The following is a 20,274-nucleotide window of genomic DNA, read 5'->3' as shown; positions in this document are numbered from 1 at the left end:
AAACTCAAGATACCTTGGTGGCCGCTTGCTTGCGCTGGAGCTGCTTTGGGCAGGACCCCTCTCCCAGGCGGGCGGTGGGACGAGGCAAGCAGTTTGCAAGGAGCCTGCCGTTCACTCTCCTTCCTGCCGAGCTCTCCCATCGCCAAACAAAACCCAGACACGAGACAAACCATGCGGACGTTGGCTTATTTATAGAGATCACCTTTAATGTGAATGCCTCCCAAAAGGAGCAGCTCTGAGCGGGGCGGTTTCGCTGGGCACCCCAGTGCTTGGTGCTTGCAGCGCCGTGGCAGGTTGGGGGGCTGCACGCTTTGGAGGTTGGTGCCTGCACCCTGAGGGAGAGCAAAGGCACCGAAATGCCCCCAGATGGGTGCCTCTGCATGGAGAGGGCGAGGGGGGGGGGGAACGGGACGGATGCACACAGGCTGTGTAGCAGCAGCAGGAAACTCAATGAGAAAAAACAGGAGCCCCCCCCTGCCCCAGAGCCCATTTTGCAAAAACGCACTTGTCCAAGGCCTTGGAGAGACAGCTCGCCGTCTTCTCGGTCCTAGACAAGGCACCACAGGGTTTTTCGGTCCCGCAGCAGAGGCGAAACGGCAGCACCCCCCCCTCCCCAAACCTGCCCAGGGGATGGGGTGGGAATGGGCATCACTTGTCTGCCCCTCACCCAGGGAAGTCCCCAAAAGCCCCAAAACAAAAAACACAACTGAACAAACAAACAAAAACAAAAAACAAAAAACACTGTTATCACCAGCTAATTTAACACTGTTAAAAAAAAAGCCCAGCGGCCACCCAAGAGCCGCCCTGGGCCACCAGACCTCTGGTTGCCGGCTGATTTCCAAAGCCTTTCCCGCAGTCGGGGCTTTGCAGCGCTCCTCCTCGCAGCAGAAGTGTTTTATAGATATTTATATATATATATTTATAATATTTAGATACTGTGTATGGTCAGACAGTCCCAGTTCTACTCGGGATTTGCGACTCTCCCTCTTTTTCGAAGGAAGCGAGAGGCACGACGCCACCCCGACTTTCTCCACGCCCGGAGCAGAAGGGTTTTGGCAGCTTCACCGGTGGAGAAAGCAGTCCCGACCTGGAGGCTCCGTGAAACGAGCATCGTGGAGAAGCTTCTCGGTCCTCTCCCCTCCCTTCCTGTTCGTCCCCGTGTCCCCACCCCACCCCTCCGTCCCCAGCCGCCCGTCCCTCGCGGGCTCTACACCGTGGCCCCCAGCATTGCGTCTGTCCCCGTCAGGATCTCGTTCTGGTTGGAATCCAGTCCGAAGAATTTGACCTTGAGTCCGTCGACCGGGTGGACCACGGGCACCAGGGTGATTTTGGGGAAAGTCCTGGTGGCGAGCTCGAAGCGGCTGGTGCTGGCCAGCTCGATGGCCAGCGCCTTGAGGAAGAGCTTGGCCAGGTGCTTCCCCAGACAGGTCCGTACGCCCCCTCCGAAGGGGAGGTAGTGGAACCTGCCCTCCTTGTCTTCGCTGCGGCCCTGCCCGAAGCGGTCGGGATCGAAGGCGTCCACGTCCTTGAAGACGGGGGCGGTGTCGTGGGTGTCCCGGATGCTGTACATGACGCTCCAGCCCTTGGGGATTTGGAAACCCTTCAGGGAAGAGGGGAAAGGGAGAGAAAAAAGCAGAGTGGGTTAACCATGCTGCAAGAAGGGAGAGGGGACAGCGCAAAGCCACTTCGGTCCCCAGAGCAAATGCTTTTCTCTGTTTTATTTGGGGTTATTAACTAAATTTATAAAAAAGCAGAGAGAGCAACACAAAGTGCTAGGAGATGGGAATGCTGGATTGTTTAATCCCTGCCTCTATCCCAGCCCATCGGATGAGCCATTCCAATTTATTCGCTTTGTGGTCGCTCACAGCAGCCACCTACCAGGAACCCGGCAGTGCCCTACTGCCCCGTGAGCCAGGCAGCCCAGAGGAGCCACACGCCCTTCACCACTTTGCTCCCACCCTGCCACCCAATGCTCACGTCAGGGCCTGGGTGGTGTGAAACGGGGAGGCTTTCTCATCCCCTGAGCACTTTAAAAGGCTTCTGACTCCAATCCTTGCATTAGCAGGATTTGCGGTGACAGCCAGGTCTCAGGCTTTTGTTGCGCTGGTGGGAAACTCCAGCCATCGCGGTGAGCAATGCGCCTGTCATCTGGCAGCCCGGAGGTGCCCTCTGCAGTAAACCTTTCCCTTGTCACACCCCAGCTCAGATTTTGGCCTCAAACATTGTCACGATTTGCTCTTTGAGGCGTCATGGCTGTCTCCTCTTTGACATCCCGAGTGCATCTCTTCCCCACCAAGGGCTGGATCCCTGCGTCCTCCCATGACTCTGCAGCACTTCTACCCACCACCACCACCAGGATTGAATTTATCCTTCCTGGCTCTCATCTAAACAAGGCTTGGACAAGCTCTACACAAGGCACAGAGGGCTTTTTGGGGAAAGTGACAGTGCAGCAGCACCCCACCGCCACACCAGTACTCACATCCAGCTCGAAGGTTTGCAGCACCGTCCGGTACCCCCCCGAGATGGGGGTGAAGAGGCGAAGCACCTCCTTGATGACACAGTCCAGGTAGTGCAGGCTGTTGATGTTGTCGAGCCGCAGGGAGCCCTCGCAGATGCAGCCGTTGTGGAGGATGCCCTTGCTGCGCAGCTCCTCCCGCAGCTTCTCCAGCACCCGCGGGTGTTTGAGGAGCTGCATGATCAGAGAGGTGCTGGCGCTGGCGGTGGTGGCGTAGGCGGCGAAGATGAGCTCCAGGGTGCCGTCCTGAAAGGCAGGAGGAAAGCTGGGGTGAGACACAGAAGGGACAGACAGACGGATGGACCGACAGCAGGGGCTAGGCACAGGGCTGTAGCAGCCTGGCTTAGGGCACTTCTTTCCCCTCCGTCTCAAGGCGTGCAGCTCCAGGGGATAAAGAGGCATTTCTCCCTTCTTGCCCTCTGCATGGGGATGTTCTGCTGCTGCTGACAGCAGAAGGAGGGCAGGATCGCTCCCACACCTGGGATGTTCTCCCTGCCCTGCTGAGGAGATGGTGCAGGGGTCCCCCCCAATGCCCCACAGCTCTCCAGCCCGACCTCACTGCAATGTCCCTCCTGGTGCAGGCACAGTCCTGCTGCCCACTTTCTCCTACACTCAGGGGAAATGAGAAACCTCCCTTTTAAAAGGGAGACATGGGTGGCTAGTGTGAAAGGCTGGACACACCACAGGGAGCTTTCCAAAGAGTCTTGGAGGATGCAGAGTGACAGACAGACAGGAGAAAAGCTCCCAGGGATGGGTGTTGATGGATCAAGTCATGCCACATGCAATTAGTAACCTGCAAAGGGTTCATACACCCTGCAGAGGAGACACCTAAAAATTGCACAGGCAGGGGTGAGAGTCTGGTCAGGGCTAAAAGCTTCAGCAAGCTTGCACAGTCTTTTGTTATCCCGTGGAAATGCTTTTAAGCAAGGACTGAGTGTGATGAATACACCTCGAAGGAAAGCAACTGGCTTGTTGGCACCGTGCTCCACCAGGCCAGGGTTCACCTGCATCTCCAGCAACACTCTGTGGACCCCCAGATCTGACCGACCACCTCAGGTCTGCCCCCAAGAAATCCACCCTGCTCCAGCCCATGCTCTGCTGCGCAGGGAGCCCAAGCCCTGAGGACAAGGGGTCGCGGGGAGGACCTTTACCTTCAGCTCCTGCATGGTGAGCTCCTTGCCGTGCTCTTTGCCGCTCTCTATCAGGATGTCCAGAGCATCAGCATAGTCCTTGCCCTGTGTGTTCTGCAGTTTCTCCTGGATGGCTTTCTCCAGCCCTTTCTGCAGCGTTTCACGTGCCCGGATGCCCTAGGGAGCAGGAATCCACCAGGTTACACAGGGCACAGCACTACAACCACCATCCCCTCCTGCCCTGGGGCTGCCCAGCATCCCCAGCAGCTTGAAACTTGCTCAGGAGGACACAACTATGGAATCCAACTGCACTTGCAGGTGCTCAAAGAGAAGTATAAAAATGCTGGAGTCACTCCCCAGCCAGGAAGAGCAAACCCCAGGTGTGCACAATTACAGGCGAGGGTAATCAGCACCTAGGTGCGAATGGTAGGTGGGATGTGGGAGCTCCAGTGCTGCACCAGTTCACAGGCCTCCCCCTCTCCCCGGGATATACAGCAGTCCCTGGGAAAACTGTTTCTCAGGGGAAAGTCAGTTCATCCAAAAGAATCCTATTCCCAAGAGTGAAATGGGGTTCCCAAGCAATTTTATTGCTGGGCCTCACTAAAGCAGTTGGCATGGGAGTGCAGCCCCACTGAGCTAGCTTGGGGCTGTCAACGATTCACATGGTTAAGTAACAATAACAGAATTTGCAGTGATAGCCACCAAAATAATTAAAAAAAAAAAATCTATTACCAAAATTCCTGATGAAATACAACTATATTTTGTTGCGTTTTCACTTTGCATCTTCCATACAAGAACTGGAACAGTTCTTAGAATCAGGAGGGCTGCTGGCCTGTCTGGCCCTGCAGACAGGCAGCGCATTGGTAGGAGAAGGGTGCCACAAAATAAAAATAAAAATAAAAATAAAAATAAAAATAAAAATAAAAATAAAAATAAAAATAAAAATAAAAATAAGCAAAGTGCCGTTGCAAGGAAAAATCACCCATTAAATCTGAGCAGATGCTGACTGTATTCTCCATTGCACTAAACCAAGGAGCTAAACCTAGCGCTCTGAAAGCCTATGAATGTGTCTCCCTCTCTACTCAACCAAAACAGGACTTTTTATCCCAAAATGGACCTGATTCTAGATGTCAGAGTGGGAGAAGACATCCCACCAAGAACATGCAGAGAGGTAGGGATTAGCCACCGCCTCCCTAACCCCAAGATTGGGGTTATCGGCTGGTGGAAGCCCCAGCCCAGATCTCTTACCCTCCTGTAGCCACTGAAGGGCAGGTCCATGGGCAAGGAGAAGACGTTCTCCACAAACTGCTGGTAGACCTCGAAGAGGCGGCTGAGCTCCTCGTCGGGGATGCGGAAGCCCAGCAGAACGCGGATGGCCATGCGGAAGGTGAGCTTCTGGGTCTCGTGGTAGACGTTGATGGATTCGGGGTTGCTGCTCCAGGCCCGGAGGGTGTCTTTGATCACCAGCTGGATCTTGGGCAGATAGCTCTCCAGGGCCTCGTGGCTGAAGATTTTGGAGAAAACCTATTGAAAGAGAGTGAGAGAGATTTCTACGCAGCCCCAATAATCTTTGCATTCTCCAATAACCCGCTTCTGCTCACCAAAATGAACATCACAAATCTCCTACACTGAGCAGAAGGCTTGTCACCATCCAGAATTCATCATCCAGAGTGACCAATTTCCAAAATCACTGCCAAAAAGGGCTGATGGAGAGCCATCAGCTGAGGGAGCCTCCCCAGGCGGACCCCACCACAGCCACCCCAGAGGACTGGTGATATTGTGGTGTCCCCAAGCCCCTCTCCAGCAGCTAACTGGAGATGGGAGGAAACAATTCACCTCATGCATGGCAGAGTGGATGGAGCCAGCTTTCCTGCAGCTCCATGTGTCCTGCTTCCCACCTGCATTCATCCCACCAGCTGGGTGCTAATAACACAGCTCTTCCGTGGGGCTTCTCTGATGTCTAATAGCCTGGTTGTGCACAAACACACACGCAAGCTTTTCTCTCAGTGGGAAGCACTGGGAGTTTCTCTCTCCTAACAACCAACCGTTTTAAATATATACAAAAAAAAAAAATGGTAAAATAATTAGTTCAAGGCCTTTAGGCTCTCTGCAAAATCTGGCTGAACTCAGAGGTTCAAGTGCTATTGGGAAAAAGAGGCACACACGCGTGCAGACGCTGAGATCGCACACATCTCATTTCCTTGGGAAACCGGGCTAAAAACCTGATGTCAGCAGACACTATTAATTTAAGTTCTGCAAGTAAACACTGCGCAGGAGTGGGCCTCCCCAGGTCCCCGATGCTAACGGCTCCTTACTCCAATTTGGGACTGAGCCCGCGTGTTGCACGAGGAGCTCAGAAATGCCAGGAATGTCCCTTGGCCTCCCCCCGGCACAGCCCACAGCACGCGCTTTCATTCGGCATCCCCGCCGCATCCCTCCCAGAGTGCACCGGAGGAAAAAAGTGCTGTTTGTTTATTTTTTATTAACCTCCACACACAGCGGCATGCACACATGCACCGCCACATGCCAGGCCTCCGGGAAAATCAAATTAAAGCAGGCTCCCACGGAGGGAGCTGCAAGCCTCCACCGGAGGCTGGTTGCTTGAGGGGGGCTGCAAAGTTATCAGAATGACAAGAAAAGGAGAGAAATCAAAGCCACCCCCTCTTTTGACGAGAGTCGAATGTACCGGAGCTGTAAATGTGGGAATTTCCTCTGCAGTCAGCACTCGAAGGGAAAGGTAACATTTTCCTGGCGGCGACCCCTCATTGCTAATGCACATCGTTCGCCGGGAGTTTGTTTGGTGAAATAACACCTCTGTCCCCTTGCAGCCCGGGTGGGAGGCTTGACAAAAGCTGCTTCATAACGTGCCGCGTGCGGGCTGAGCCCCGAGTAAAACTCATCACACCACACATGGCAGGGCAGAGCTTGGCGTGGAAATCAGTGTGCAAGCAGGGTGCTAGGAGGAGGGCTGTGAGAGAGGGAGAAGATGCACAAAGACTGACAGACATGCTCACAGACAGACAGACAGCCCCAGGTGTCTACAGGGAGCTGAGGAATGAACGAACGGAGCAGGAGAATGAATGAACGGCAGGGCTAGGGTGAGGGTGCGAGATGATGCGGCTGCTGCTCTCCGTGCCTCTCTGCAATTCACTGGCTATTTTTAAGCCCTGAAAGGACAGCAATGCTCAGGCAGACCAGCTCGGGTGTGTGCAAGGGGGTGGAAAAGAAGCTGCTTGGAGAAGAAGAGGTTGGAGCCCTGCTTGGGGCCAGCGTCCTGATGGAGATGGCACCTGGGGCTCCCGACCTGGGGCAAACCTCGGCCTCAGCTGGACATTGCTGCCCAACATCTCTCCCATGAGGGATGAGGACCCCTCCTGCTCCCCACACAAAGCCCAGCATCTACAGAAACACCTCTGGTCCTGCTATGCAAAAAAACAACCCCACAGTGCAGAGAACCAGCCCGGGGCTGGATCCACACCTTGTGGCCGAGCTGGACTCAGGAGGAGCGCACCCGTCCCGAGGAGCGATGCTCAGCAAAGGCACAAGGGAGAGAACGACCCACCCTGGAGGTCAACCACCTGGAAATAGGGAATATTTTGCACTTGGGGCGGGGATTTGGTCTTTTTTTGCTCTTTTTTGAGCTGTCCTTTTGCTGTTGGGCTCCTCCGGCCCCCTCCGGCTGCAAAGCCGGCGTCACGGGTCCCGGCCGCTCGCCGCCGCTGCGCTCCACGCCGCCTAATCCCAGATGTCAGCGGATCCTTCCCCAGCCAGACACAAGTCTGGATCCCCTTCCAGTCACCTCCAGTTCAACCCTGCATCTTTCCAGTTGATTAAAAAGGAGGAAAAGGCAGCCAACTTTCCCTGACAGACCTCGGCGCGTTTCTAGCCTAAAATCCCTGCGCCCTCTAGTGAAGCGCAGCCGAGGAGCATCGCTGCACAAAAAAACTTGATCCCGAGCAGCCCGGAGGCAAAACCAGCTTTGAGGGGATGCCCCTTACAGGGGGGGTCCGGTAGCAGCCATGGGGCCGCCAGCCAGGGCTTTGGGGTGGCTGCTGGGAAGAGCCCTCATCTCTCCAAGTTTTTGGTGTGCCCTAAAAAAAGCCAACTCTGGGGATTTGCTCTGTGGATCTCACACCCGCACGTGCTCGCCTACCCCCTGCCCGGGGAGACCCCCACCACCCAGTTGGAAACTTCCGAATCCGCCTCACAGTGGAAACAGGATATTTAAAGATTTATGGGTTTCCTAAGGCAGAAAATTCCTTCCCGGTGTCTCAGCTCCGGGATCCCCCGCAGAGGTCCAGCTCTGCGTGACAGTGAGCAGCCCCCAGTCGCAGATGGGGTGTACCCCAGCCCCATCCTTAAAACTCAACAAAGAAGAGAGGACATTCAAGTAAAGCACCTTCAGCTTCAACCCACAGCATTTTTATGCTTAGAAAAAGCTTCATTTGGTAGCTGGGATGAAGTGTAATTATCAGGGGTGATGCTTTCCATCATTTTACCCCTCCTTGGTGCCAGCCAAACTTCCCCCTCCAAGCACAAGTTTCATCCCCTGCTTTTCACCACTGTGATCTGTGGGTTCCCAGCTCTCCAGCACAGACAGGGGGAGCAGAATTTTTCCTTTTCACCCTCCAGGAGGAGAAGCTGGGATCAGACACCCATGCTTCATCCAGCTCAGAGCTGCTGGCCTGACAAAACGAAGGCACGGTCAGAATGGAGACATTTTCACAAAACAATTTGGCATCAGCAGTACGTGTCAGGGAAGCATCCAAAGCAGCATCCCAACCTGGAGATGTGCTGTTGCTTCCTACATCCCAAAGGCCAGGGGGTGTTTGTCCCAGCCCTGTCCTGTCACCACCTTGTAAAGGATGTCTGCCTCTCTCTGCCAGGCGTGGAGCCCACTGCCATGCTCCAGTGGGCTCATAAAGCAGGATGTTTTTGGAGAGGGATGAGAAGGCTTGTGGGCAAGAGGCTGTCCTGGTGCCGGGAGCATGAGAGAAGGGAAAATGCAGCAAAAGAGCTGTGGGAATGTGCCACTGAGCCAAGGTACTGCCAAGAGGAGAGGACCTCCGCTGCCCCGACACACTGCTGCTGGTGCAAACTGGTCCCCTGGAATGTGGAGCACCTCTGCTTGTGCTGGGACTGAAATGAGGCCTCGTGGTATCTCCCCATGCCATGCTCTGCCACCATCCTCCACCACGGGAGGAATCCAGGTCCCTTTAGAGGGAAAAGCCAGGAGATTCTGCTCCCCAAAAAAAGGAGCAGCGCTGGATGTGCAGAGCAAAGCACAGCACATTGCAAAATGAGGAGCGTGGATGTGGGTGAGCTGAGGGCAGCAATCCCTCCCCAGGAGAAACACAAGAGCCCCATGCATTCTGCTGGGCCATGCCACTGGTGGCCAGGCTGCAAGAGCGAGGCATGGAGCAGAGCAGGGGCCGTTTCACCAGGCTTAGCCCAACCAGAAAAAAAGTGGAGTAGAAGAAACTGCTTTGCAATGAGCAGTTTCACTGATATTCAAATGACTCACAAAAAAAAAAAAAAAAAAAAAAAAAGTACTAAAAAGAAAACCAGAGATCATCTCAGCATCTTTGGGGCAAGTTACGATGATTGTGCACCTTTCAGGATTACTCATAGCCCCAATTTTTACTTTTTTTTTTTTTTTTTTTTTTCTTTTTTAAGCACTTGGGGTTGTGAGAAACTCTAGAATTTTGTCTTTCTGTTCCAATTCAAACTAAAACCAAACAGCCCAAGCACACCAGCTCCCTGTAGCATGAAACCTCCATGTCCAAGCAGTTCTAGAAACACTTTGCTTGGCATGGGAGGATTTGCTTTCCAACCCTTTAACAGGATAATGCGGTAAAGGGATGGCAATGCAAAGGGGGAGAGGAGGAAAGAAGCAGGACACCCTACATCTATCTCAGCATCCCATCTGCAAAACTGTCTCCAAAAAAAAAAATAATCCAGCACCAGCAAAATGCAACCTGTTACATTCAGCAATTTAGGTTGCTTGGCCCTCTCCATGGGGTTACACAAACACTTTGTGGTTCTTCAGCATCTCTGTGCCTGAAACCTGCTGAAACGCTGCTCCCCATCCCTCCCATTTACTCATGGGCAACCAGCACATTGGGGGACTGCAAAATTCACCTTATATATTGTTACTGCTCAAGTGGGAAATCAAACACAGGGAGTGCCCTTGGACCTGGAAGAGGCATCACCTGGCCCAGAAGAGGTCCAACGCTGCTGGTGGCTGGAGCCAAGGGGATGTAGCATCCCCTGAGCCCACCGGGCAGGTGATGGCATGGTCAGGGCAGCCACCCCCCAGCAGGAGATGGCCAGGAAGAGCTGAGATGGGCTGCGGACAACATGCTGCACCCCAGATCTGTGGCATGGAGGTGAGAGCTTACCCAGAGCTAAAGAAAAGGAGAGCAGCTCGCTTGGCATCAGGGATGGTGCCCTGCCACCACGGCAGAGCCAATGGAGGAGACATATTAGGAGACAAGTCCCCTTTTTGGTGACTTTTCCTGGAGCGTGAAGGGCAGAGCGAAGGGAAGGGATCCTCACACACTTCAGAAACCCACAGGTTGGACTTGGTAAACCATCTTTGAGAGCCCTTCCCAGAAGTGCTGAGACCTTGGTCCTGCCACATGTTACATGGCAGAACAAGGGGATGGGAGGGAAACACCTGCCCCATGACACAGCCTGCTCCATCCCAAAGGGGAATAAATACACCTTTCTTGTGCATGCACCGTCTTGGCAGAAGTAGGGGAAGACCTTGGAAAAGTGCTTCCACACAGCAGGAAAATCTCATCAGCTATGCCACCAAAATCCTGAGGAAGGTCTTGCATCGGATGGAGATGGGCATGCCTCAAATGGTGCTGAGGAGTTCCTGCTTGTGAAGATGTGAGCTCCTGCAAACCACCAGTGAGCACTCCTCTGGCTTTAAACTAAGCCCAAAGAAGAGATGACAAAGCCTGAGGTGACCCAAGGCCACCAGGCGTAATTAAGGAGAGGAAAGATGAAGAGCAAGCTGATATATTTGGTGACAGAAGTGCCACCTGGGAAGTAAAGAGCATCATTAATCCGACACAAAGCCCTCTGACCCCAGAGGGACGAGCTGGATATTACAGACCCCAATTGCCCGAGCTGCCTGGCTGGACATACCATGGTGAGGCAGAAAACCAAAACTACTCAAAGACAGCACAGGACGGATCCTGAACCTGAAAAGCTCTCCCCCATCTCCAGGATGTGCTCCTGGCATCCCCCAGTGCTGCCCAGAGCAACCCAAGGAGGGATTTTGTCACCTCCATGCCTCAGAGGACATCCCACAGCTCCCACCCCAGGGGATGTGGATGGTCAGAGCCCCACGAGGGGCTCAGCCCGTGGGGTAAGGGCAGATCCAGGGCTGCCACCGTGCTCAGGCTCAGCTCAACCCAAAGCAGGGCCCGAGCACGCGGGGTGTTTTGGGGTGGGCGGCGCTCTGAAAACCCAAAAACCTCATACTTCAGCCAGGAGCACCTGCGCTTTGCTTTTTTTTTTTAATCCATTGGAATTACTCTGGATTTACACCGCCGTAGATGACAGCACTATTTGGTCTAAAGTCAATGAGCCAGCCTCGCCAGCAAATTCTTCCCCAAGACCGCGAGCGGGAGCCCTCCTACATCAATGGGAGCCTTTTTTTTCTCCAGCTCCGGTGGCTTTTGCCCGTGGGTTAAAGCAGCCTGGGAAGGGCTAAAGGGGCCTGGTGCATGGCAGCTGGAGCCCAGCCCGCCTGAGCTGACCCGACACGATCTGGGGGGGGCTCAGCTGGAAGGCGATGGCTCCTTCCCTACAATTCCTGCTGAGGAGGATGGAAATGCCAAAAAAAAAATATTAAATTCACTGAGCAGCCTGGGTCGGGGTGTTTGGCGGTGGGGAAGGTTCGGTCCTGCCGCCTCCCATCCCTCTTTCCTCCTCCCGCCCCTCTCCCCCGTCTGCCTCCTTCCCTCCCTCCCTCCCTCCCTCCCTCCCTCCCCCCAGTCCTGCCCACAGCAGCTGGTTTATATTTGGTTGTAAATTTATGGCCCCTTTTGTGTTCTTAATCCTCTTGCAAACTATATTAAAGCCTCAGACCTTTCTACTTGGTGCTAATAAGCTCAACACTTGTATGCCTCCGAGGCAGAACATTAATTGTGGTGTGTTAATGAATGATGTAGTTTTGGACAGTGAGACAAAACAGGCCGTTTCTCTGCACCACTGTCTGCTTCCTCCTCGAGTCTCCGGGTCTAGGATGTCTACCCAGCCCACGGACTGCTTTTATTTTATTCTTTCTTTTCCTTTTTTTAAGCCAGCTGTGCCTATTTTGGGATTACTATGCTGGAACAGAGCACGGGCCCTGCAAGTCCAGTGCTCTCTTGCCAGGGCTGGATGCTTCCAAGGAAAAGTCACTGTCCCACCTTTCCCTGCACCAGAGCACACTGGCACCACTTATCCTACACCAAAAAACTCCTTCCTGGCCCCGGGCACTGCTCAGTTCAGACCCTAAAGCTCAGGGTGATGCATCCTGGCCATTTCCAGCTCCCATTCCCTTCTGTACACAGACACCGGGCTCCCCCGTGGGCAGCAGCACGGTAGCCTTTGCTCTCCGTTTGCTGAACTTCAGCTTCCCACTGCCCTTAAATCCCATAAAACCAGAGCCCACGCTATTCCTGCACAGGTTTGCTTTGCCTTCGTTACAGGTCGTATTGGCCCAGGGGTCAACACTTCCAAAACACATAGGGGGTAAATCCGGAGAGACTGCACTGATTTCACTGGGTTTCATGGGTATAAATGGGAACTAAGGGGGTGAAAAAAAAATTAAAAAAATCTAGGGAGGGATGTGAAGTGGACTCAATGTGAACAGCCAGATGGGGACAGAGACTCAGTGTGAACAGCCAGACATCCCCATCCATGGCTGTGCCTCCGAAACGAGAGTGGGATGGGGAGAGCCCCGAGATAGGCGCTGTCCCAGGATCTCTCCCCGATGAGTTCCTGTAGGAGAGCAGGAGCCTCCCTCCCTCAGGACACAAAATGTGTCCGACACCTCCAACCCCCAAGGATGATGTGTGTCCTTCACCCCAAGGAGATGGAAAGGGTTCTGCCACCGCAAAGCCAAGGCAAAGCCATGGCCATGCTCATCCAGGCAGGAAAGAAATTTGTCTGCTCCTGCCAGTCACCTCCAGATGATCTGGGGACAAAAAGGCCAGGATAAAGGAATGAGCTCCCTCCGGTGTGGCATGGGCAGCCCAGATCCTTCTCCAACCTCGACATGAGCTCTGTGGCCCCCTGGCAGTAACAACCTCGCAGTAGGCATCTATCTCAGGAGGTTGAGGAGTTTGCCTCCACAAGCTGTCACGGCCCTGGGCAAAGCTGGCTTTGTACCTGAGACCTCTTCTCCAACAAAGCTCGGGGAGTTCCAAAAGGAAAAATTCTTCTATTTGTACAAATTTTGATGGTTTCCTGCAGGGGAGATTTAATAAAGAGGGGATGGGAAAGCAGAGCTGCCATGGGGATTGTCTTATTAATGTGACCTCATTCCTCCTAAGCATCTTCCAGGAGAGAAACTCAGAGCCCTGTATCAACACCTCTGGGATTAAAGCCTCTGACAGCCAGGGATGGAGAAGGATATTCACCCACTTTATGCAGGGAGAAAGAGAGAAGAGCTCCAGAGACCGAGACGTCCACCCCAGCCCTGATCCCATCACCATCATGGGCAACTACTGCAGATCCACCAGCAAAGGCTGCAACTTGCTGGTGCTAAAAACACAGAGAAAAGCTAAAACTTTGTGGAAACCTATGCACGGCCAGCAAAGCAGCTGATTTCTGCAGCAAGCTGCAAGAACGTGCTGGGTTTAAAGCTCTTACTGGAGCTTGTCTGCTGTCTGAGTGGCAATCTGCCCCACCAAGAGACCACAGCTTGATTGCCAGGGAACAACGAAGGAGCATTTGCCAGTGCTGGTGTAAATAAGTGCAGCTCCACTGGCTTATAGGAAGATGATGAGGACTCATTTCAGGTGGTGACCATGCAGTGCTTGGTGGGACAAGAGCTGGAGATGACCCAAATGTTTTGGGTCTCAGAAGAGGGTGAGCACATGGGGCTTCATGCTCCTTTTAGTCCTAGCAGCTGGCACCCAATGCCACAGGCAGCCTCGTGGGAAATGATAGCTCATGGCAACTTCTGGCAGGACCAGAGAATGAGAAAGTGGTTAAGAGTGAGCAAAGAGGTGGGGGGGAAAGAAAAATAAAAGCCCCACAAGGTTTAAACTGAGTTATCAACAACCCCACAGGTTTCCCAGGAGCTACTGCTGCTCTTCTCCATGGAGCTTTCAGGCTGCTCTGAATCTTTTAACCTTTTCTATTAGTACTAGCACCCTTGCTAAGAAAGTTGGTGATATCTGTGAAAAATGCCATCTTCTGCCAATGTCTTTTTGCTTGGCTTCCCAGCAGGGAGGTACAGAGCAGGTACCTAAGAGAAAAACTTCTACGTGGAAGGAGAAAACTTAAATCTCAGTCTAGTGCTTCTTCCTCATGCATCTCACAGTCAGGATGGGGAGAGTTAAAAGTCGGTGCCATTTAACAGCAACAAAAGCTCAGGGCTGACAAACTCAAAAGGCACCGCTAATTTCTGCCCGTAGAAGGCACCTGGCCTGGAAAAAACCTTTAATCTGGTCATCGCAATCTCGCCAGAAACAGAATGATCTATTGCTTCACATCAGAAGCAGGTTCACCTTATCTCTGCGTGTGCAACTCGCCCAGCCCAGGGCGAGGGATGGTTTGCACAGAGGAAAGGGCGATTCCAGCCAACAGGCTCTGTGAGCACCCTTGGGTGCGTGACCCACAGGATACTCAGCCCCTCGAGAACAGTAATTAAACAGTAATTAAAAGACCAAGTGAAGGAATCAGAATAATCAGCCGTATTCAAAGGAAAGCGGACCAGCCAGCTGAGCCCATCGTACCCAAACCCTGATGAAATAGAAAGCTAAGAGTCTGCTTAGCCCCGCAGCATCCCCAGCCCTGCTCATCTTGCTCTCCACTACACCAGAGCCCAGAGCAAGGTGAGGGGTGCAGGCAGGAGCTCTTGTGGTCCATAAGCATCCGAGGCCATGGCTCGGTTGCATCAGAGCCTTGATCCAACAACAGGGCATCCCAGGACAGTGGGCTGTACCTGTTCTCGGGAATCTTTAGCCATCCCTGAGGCAGGAATTAGGATCTTGGCCAGCTAGGGATCATACGCAATGCTAAAAATTGGGAAGGCAAAAGAGTTTTGAGGAGAATGGAGATCCAGACCAGCCTTGGGCTCAAAAATACAGGGAGTATTTGGGTCTGGGATTCACAGCCTAGCATATAAGTGAGACAGGTACTGAGGGAGAGAGGCTGTCCCCTGGCTATGCCACTGGTATTGCTTCTTTCTGGTGCCAGCACTCCCCAGCTGTGCTGTGGTGCAAATTACGAGCCCATCAGGATACCACAGAGGTCAGGCCTCCCTTTTCCATGACCTCGTTCCCATAACCCACGCTCTCCTCTCCTCTCCTCTCCCAGCATCTTTTCCTGAGGTTTGAATTCTGCGGGTTTTATTGAGGACATCTCAAGCAAAGGCCTGAGCTACCCACTCCTCAGCAGAGAAAAACTGTTTTTTGCCAAATAAAAGATAAAGGAAGCAGCGGAGGAGAGTGGAGGCACCTTCACATCACTGTCTGCTGCCACTGAACCCTCTCGTAATAGCAAACAGGAGCCAGAGCTGCAGCTTCACCCCTGCCTTCCCCTGCTGCTGGAGGAAAACCATCCCTGTCCTTGCACCTCTCCGTCCCCTGGACACCCCCCGTGATGGGACAGCCCCACGCACAACCTTTCAGGGCAGGGATGGGAAAGATTCCTCCCTCCTTAAGACAAAAAGGAGCAGCCCAAGCAGCCAGCGGTGCAATTGCAGGCACTGAGCTCACCCCAATCCCAAGCAGGGACCAGCAGCACGGTCCTGGTGGCAGTGTTGGGGCTTTTCATTAAGAAATGTGACTCGTGGGAGTCAGACCAAGGTGGTTTTCTCATCCTAACCCCAGGAGGGAAGAGAAGCGATAGGGTTTGGTAGGGATTTCAGAGAAATGCATGCACCAGGATAGGGAATCCTGCTGGAGCACAAGAAGGAGAGCAGAGTTTGCCTCGGGACAAGCCCTGGGGCAGCCCCTTGGAGCTGGGTACCACCCTTAATCCCACCTGGGGGCGATGCTTTTGGGGAGCAGGGAGATGCTTTCCCTTCACCGCCCCCCAAATTAACCCCCCGCCCTGACCCAACAGGGCAAGAAGCAGGGATATGAAGCCCATGCCACCATCACCCATGCCACCACGCCAGCACGCCCTGCCTGTCACCTCTGCCACCGCCTTTGCCTGGAGGATTTTTGCCTGGGGGGGTCCCTAAAATCGATCCCTGACACCTGAGGACACTTCACTGCCCCCTGAAACCAGGCTACAGCAAGCAGGACCCCAACGGGGGCTCCCCACAGCCCCCTCTGGTGCAGCCTGGACGTGGGGGGGGGGCGCTCTGCATTGCCCCCTCTCCCCGATACCCCCCCCACCCCTTCCTGCATCTCCCTTTTAAGACCTCTGCGGGGCCGCTCCCGACCTCCAGCCCACGGCAGCCCCCGCCATGCGTGTCCACAGCCACGGGTGGGCAGCGGGGGGGGCAGAGACAGCCCTCGGGAACGCCCCGTGTGCCGCCCCCCCCGGGTCCCTCCCACCATCCCATCGCCCTTTTAAATTCCTCAAAGGCTCCGAGCACGGACACGGAGGGGGGGGGACGGGATGGGGAGGAGGGGGGCACCCACGCGGGACCGCCCACTCAGGGGGGACCTGGGGGGGGGCGTAAAGGGAAGGGAGGGGAAGCAGGGGAGGGAGAGGAGGAGGGGAAAAGAGGGAAAGGGAGGGGATAAACGGGGGTCCCCCCGCTCCCCGCGCCCCCCCACGCGCGGCGCGCCCGGTCTCGCGTGGGCTCCTCACCTTCCTCTTGTGCCGGTGGATGTCGCCGATGGAGTTGGCCACGGTGTTGGGCCCCAGCAGCATGCGGGTGCTGCGCGGCCACTCGGTGCTCACCAGGTGGTGCTCCCCCATCAGGATCTTCCGCACGTTCTCCGCGCCCGTCACCCGCACCAGCGGCCGCCCCAGCAAGTGCGTCTTGAACACGTTCCCGTACTTCTCCCGTCGCGAAGACTGGAAGCAGGAGCCCTGCCGGGGGGGAGCACGGGGAGGGGGCCCCGAGAGGCCGGTGTCACCGCACGGCCCCCTTTCTCCCCCCCACGCGTGGGGATCCCCCCCCCAAATTCCGCGTCCCCGCATCCCCCCGCGAGCAGCATCGCTCCCGGAGCAGCTCCGCGGGGATTTCGGATTTTTTTTTTTTTTCCCCTGGTTTTTGGAAGCGGAGACCCGGCGAGCAGCCTGGGGAAGCGCCGAGGAGGGGGGAGCCGTGCCTGAGGGTCTGGGGGGGGCAAAATGCGGGGGTCCCACCCGTGCACAGCCCCGCTGCCTCCGACGGGGCGCCCGGCGCTGCCCGCTCCTCCCGCCGGGGCCCTCCGCCCCCCGTCCGCCTCCCTTTTTTTTACCTCCCCCGGCACTTTTAAAACTCTTTTTTTTTTTTTTCCCTCACTTTTTTTTTTTCCCTCTCTTTTTTTTTTCTTCCCTCCTTTTTTTTTTTTTTTTCTCTTTTTTTTCCCCTCGCTCAGACCGAATTTACTCGAGAGGCTGCGATTCGCCTAAGTAAATCTGCAGATTTCGGGCGGCTTTAATAACTTTCCCACATGCTCCGGGGGGGGCTTTTGTCGGCGAGGAGCCGGCCGGAGAGGCGGGGGGGGGGGGGGGAAACCCGGCTCGTGTCCCCCCCCAAAAAAACCCCGACCCGCGGGGAGAAGCGCTGCGAGCGATCGCGGGTTGCGAGTGCGTGTGTTTATTTTGAAACAAAAGCGCGGTTGTGAATTTCAGATGTTCAGGTGACCCTGTTTCTTGATCTGCGTAAATATAATTAAAGTCCTTTTTGTGGCATTAATAAAGAGTTATTTGTACACCATTTCCAGGGCAGCACAAAGAGGACCTTTATGTGGGAGAAGTTTCGAATGGAGTCCAATTTATACAAAATTTTGTATTTTTAGCCCTGGACTCTGTTTGGATGGAGCCTGTGGAAAAGCGAGAACCCTTTTCTGGTCCCCCTGTAAAAATCTGATAAATTTCTTTAAAAAATAAAGCCCTATTGAGAGCGTGCGGTTAACCCCTTCGGCGCCGCGCCCGGGGAAGGGGGGAACCGCTCGGGGTGCGGGGGCTCTCACCTCGGGGTTTCCCCCAGCTCCCAGCCGAGCCGAGCCGAGCCGGGCCGGGCCGGGCCGGGCCAGCCGCAGCCGCGCAGCCGGTGCCGGGCAGCGCTGCCCGGAGGAGCCGTGCCGGGGCCGTGCCGTCAATGAAACGCGACCTTGGGCGGCGAGAGCATCCCGGCGGAGGTTTGTTTGGCTCGGAGTGGGAAAGGCTCGGGCTAATTGTCCTCGGGGCTTCCCTCCCGGGAGGCTGCGAGCGGCGGGGTGCCCCCAGCCCAGCCCGCGGCTCCCCCCCGAGCGGGGCACCCCCGGCGGCCGCCAGCCTCCTCTCCTCCTCCTCCTCCTTCTCTCTCTCTCTCTCTCTCTCTTTTTTTTTTTTTTTCTCCCCTTTTTTTTGGCAGTCACCCTTCCTCAACGCGGTCCGAGGGGATCCCGCTCCGCCCGCCGCTGCTGCTCAGCATTTAGCGAGGTTAATCCCGGGTTAAGCTCCCGATTACCTCCGTGGGCTTCCCCCGGCACCGGACCCGAGCCGGACGGGTCGGGAACCCGGCCGGGAGCAGCTCCCGGGGCCGCGGGACGAGCAGAGGGAGGGGGCGCGACCGGGGGACCCCCGCACCGTGCCCGCAAACCCCCGGGGAAGCCAAATCCCCGCGTGCCGCCCCCGGGGTTTGGCTGATTTTCTCTTTTCATTTTGCTTGGATTCGGGCTGGGGGAAGAAAAAGGCTTTTTGGCAGCGCGGGGGAGACCCCCGAGCCTCCCCCCGCCGCCTCCCCGGCACCGCGCAGCCCCCGCCGGGGGAACCCCGGCGCGCCCCGGGCCGGGCAGCGCAGCGCGGAGCTCCGGGCGAGCTGAGCCGAGCCCAGCCGAGCCGAGCCGGGCTCCCTCGGTCCCCCCCAGCCCCATCTGCCTCCCCAGCTCGCCGGGAACCCGCCTGATGCAATCGCAGCCCGTGCAAAAGGAAAGAAAAAGGGAGGGAAAAAAAAAAAAAAAGAAGAAGAAAAAAAAAAAAAAAGCAGCCGGTCCCAGCCCACCTTCCAGGGAGGGAAGGGAATCCTCCTTACCTGCAGGAGCCAGTGGAAGGTTTCTCCGATTAAAGGGAATCCCATAGAGCCTTTAGGGATTGGTAGCTTGCAGGTTTTGTCGCGGGTGGCAGCCCAGCGGAGCTGCCACAATTGTTGGGACACGGCCAGCAGCAAAGTCAGTGACACCAAGCACGCCGCGAGGGTAGCCAGTGCCGAGACGAGATCAAAACTTTCAAAAAGCATATTTGGAAGAAGGAGGAGGAGGAGGGTGGGGAGAGAAACAGCCCCTTGACAGGCACCACACTCGCACCCACACACACGCACGCACGAAAAGAGGGCGATTGCGGAGCGCACACTGACCCTGCCTGGGGGGTCCTGGGGCGGGGGGGCTGCGCTCGCCCCCCTCTCCGCCGGCAGGTTAGAAAAACAGCAGGAAAAAAGAAAAAAAATAAAAAAAAGAAGGAGGGAAAAAAAAAAAGGGCAAGGAAAAATTGAAAAGGGGCAAAAAAAAGCAGTTTCTCCTCTGTCCCTCTCTGAAAACTTTGTTCTTGTTTGGAATAAACTTGACAGAGTGACACAGGCGAAAAAAAAAAAAGGGAAAAAAAAAAAAAAAGAAAAACACACCAACACTGAAAGAGAGGAAAAAAGAAAAAGGCTACAGAAAAGCCCCCAAAAGAGGGGCGTGGGGGCACTGAGTAGCTAAAAACGCGAGAAAAAAAAAAAAATTAAAAAGGAAAACCCCGGAGTGAAAAAAAAAAAAAGACCCCCAAAAAGTCCAAATGCAGATGCTCTGGCTCTCGCTCGCTTTCAAGGCAAGCCACACACACCAGAAGGAGCAAAAAAAAAAAAAAAAAAAAAAAAAAAAAGAAAGAAAAAAAAAAAAAGGAGCGAGATTTTAAAAAATACTGAAAAAAAAATCTTAAAATAAGTCAGCAAAGACCTGGAGAGATGGAAGAATTAAATAGCTCTATATATGTATCTATACACAGGGAGCGAGACAGATCGGTTTATATCTCTATCTCCCTCCACATAAATATATCTCCATAAATATATATATAAATATATATGTGTATATATATATATATATATATATATATATATATATATATATGCGCGCCGGTTATTTGTTAGCCCCAGACTTTTCACAAGACTCCTGGTTTAAGAGGAGGAGGCAGGGCTGCCTCGGTATAGCCCCTCGCGATGTGAGTTCGGGTAACAGAAAGTCAATGTGTGTTTATATAGAGGCGGGGAAGCCGGGCTGGGCTCGCCGCCAGCCCCGGCTGCTCCCCCGCACACCCACCCTCACTTCA

General features: G+C 54.6%; 1 protein-coding gene across 2 annotated transcripts; it reads right to left on the bottom strand.

The window, feature by feature from the left end:
• Nucleotides 1-1,207: 1,207 nt before the first annotated feature.
• Nucleotides 1,208-19,207, bottom strand: CYP26B1 (cytochrome P450 family 26 subfamily B member 1; the record flags this gene model as incomplete). Of its 2 annotated transcripts, XM_084286201.1 has the most annotated exons (6): nt 1,208-1,600; nt 2,480-2,761; nt 3,667-3,822; nt 4,894-5,169; nt 16,645-16,869; nt 19,004-19,207. In XM_084286201.1, the coding sequence occupies 6 exons, from the start codon at nt 19,205-19,207 to the stop codon at nt 1,208-1,210; spliced, it is 1,536 nt and encodes a 511-aa protein (XP_084142327.1). The 2 variants fall into 2 exon arrangements, with proteins under 2 accessions (XP_084142327.1, XP_084142328.1); XM_084286202.1 differs by lacking the exon at nt 16,645-16,869.
• Between the last annotated feature and the right edge of the window lie 1,067 nt (nt 19,208-20,274).

The sequence above is a fragment of the Netta rufina genome (assembly GCF_964035555.1).
Source record: "Netta rufina genome assembly, chromosome: 4".
NCBI classification, from domain to species: Eukaryota; Metazoa; Chordata; class Aves; order Anseriformes; family Anatidae; genus Netta; species Netta rufina.
Note: the sequence above shows the minus strand (reverse complement) of the source record. Positions and strands in the feature narration are given on the sequence as shown.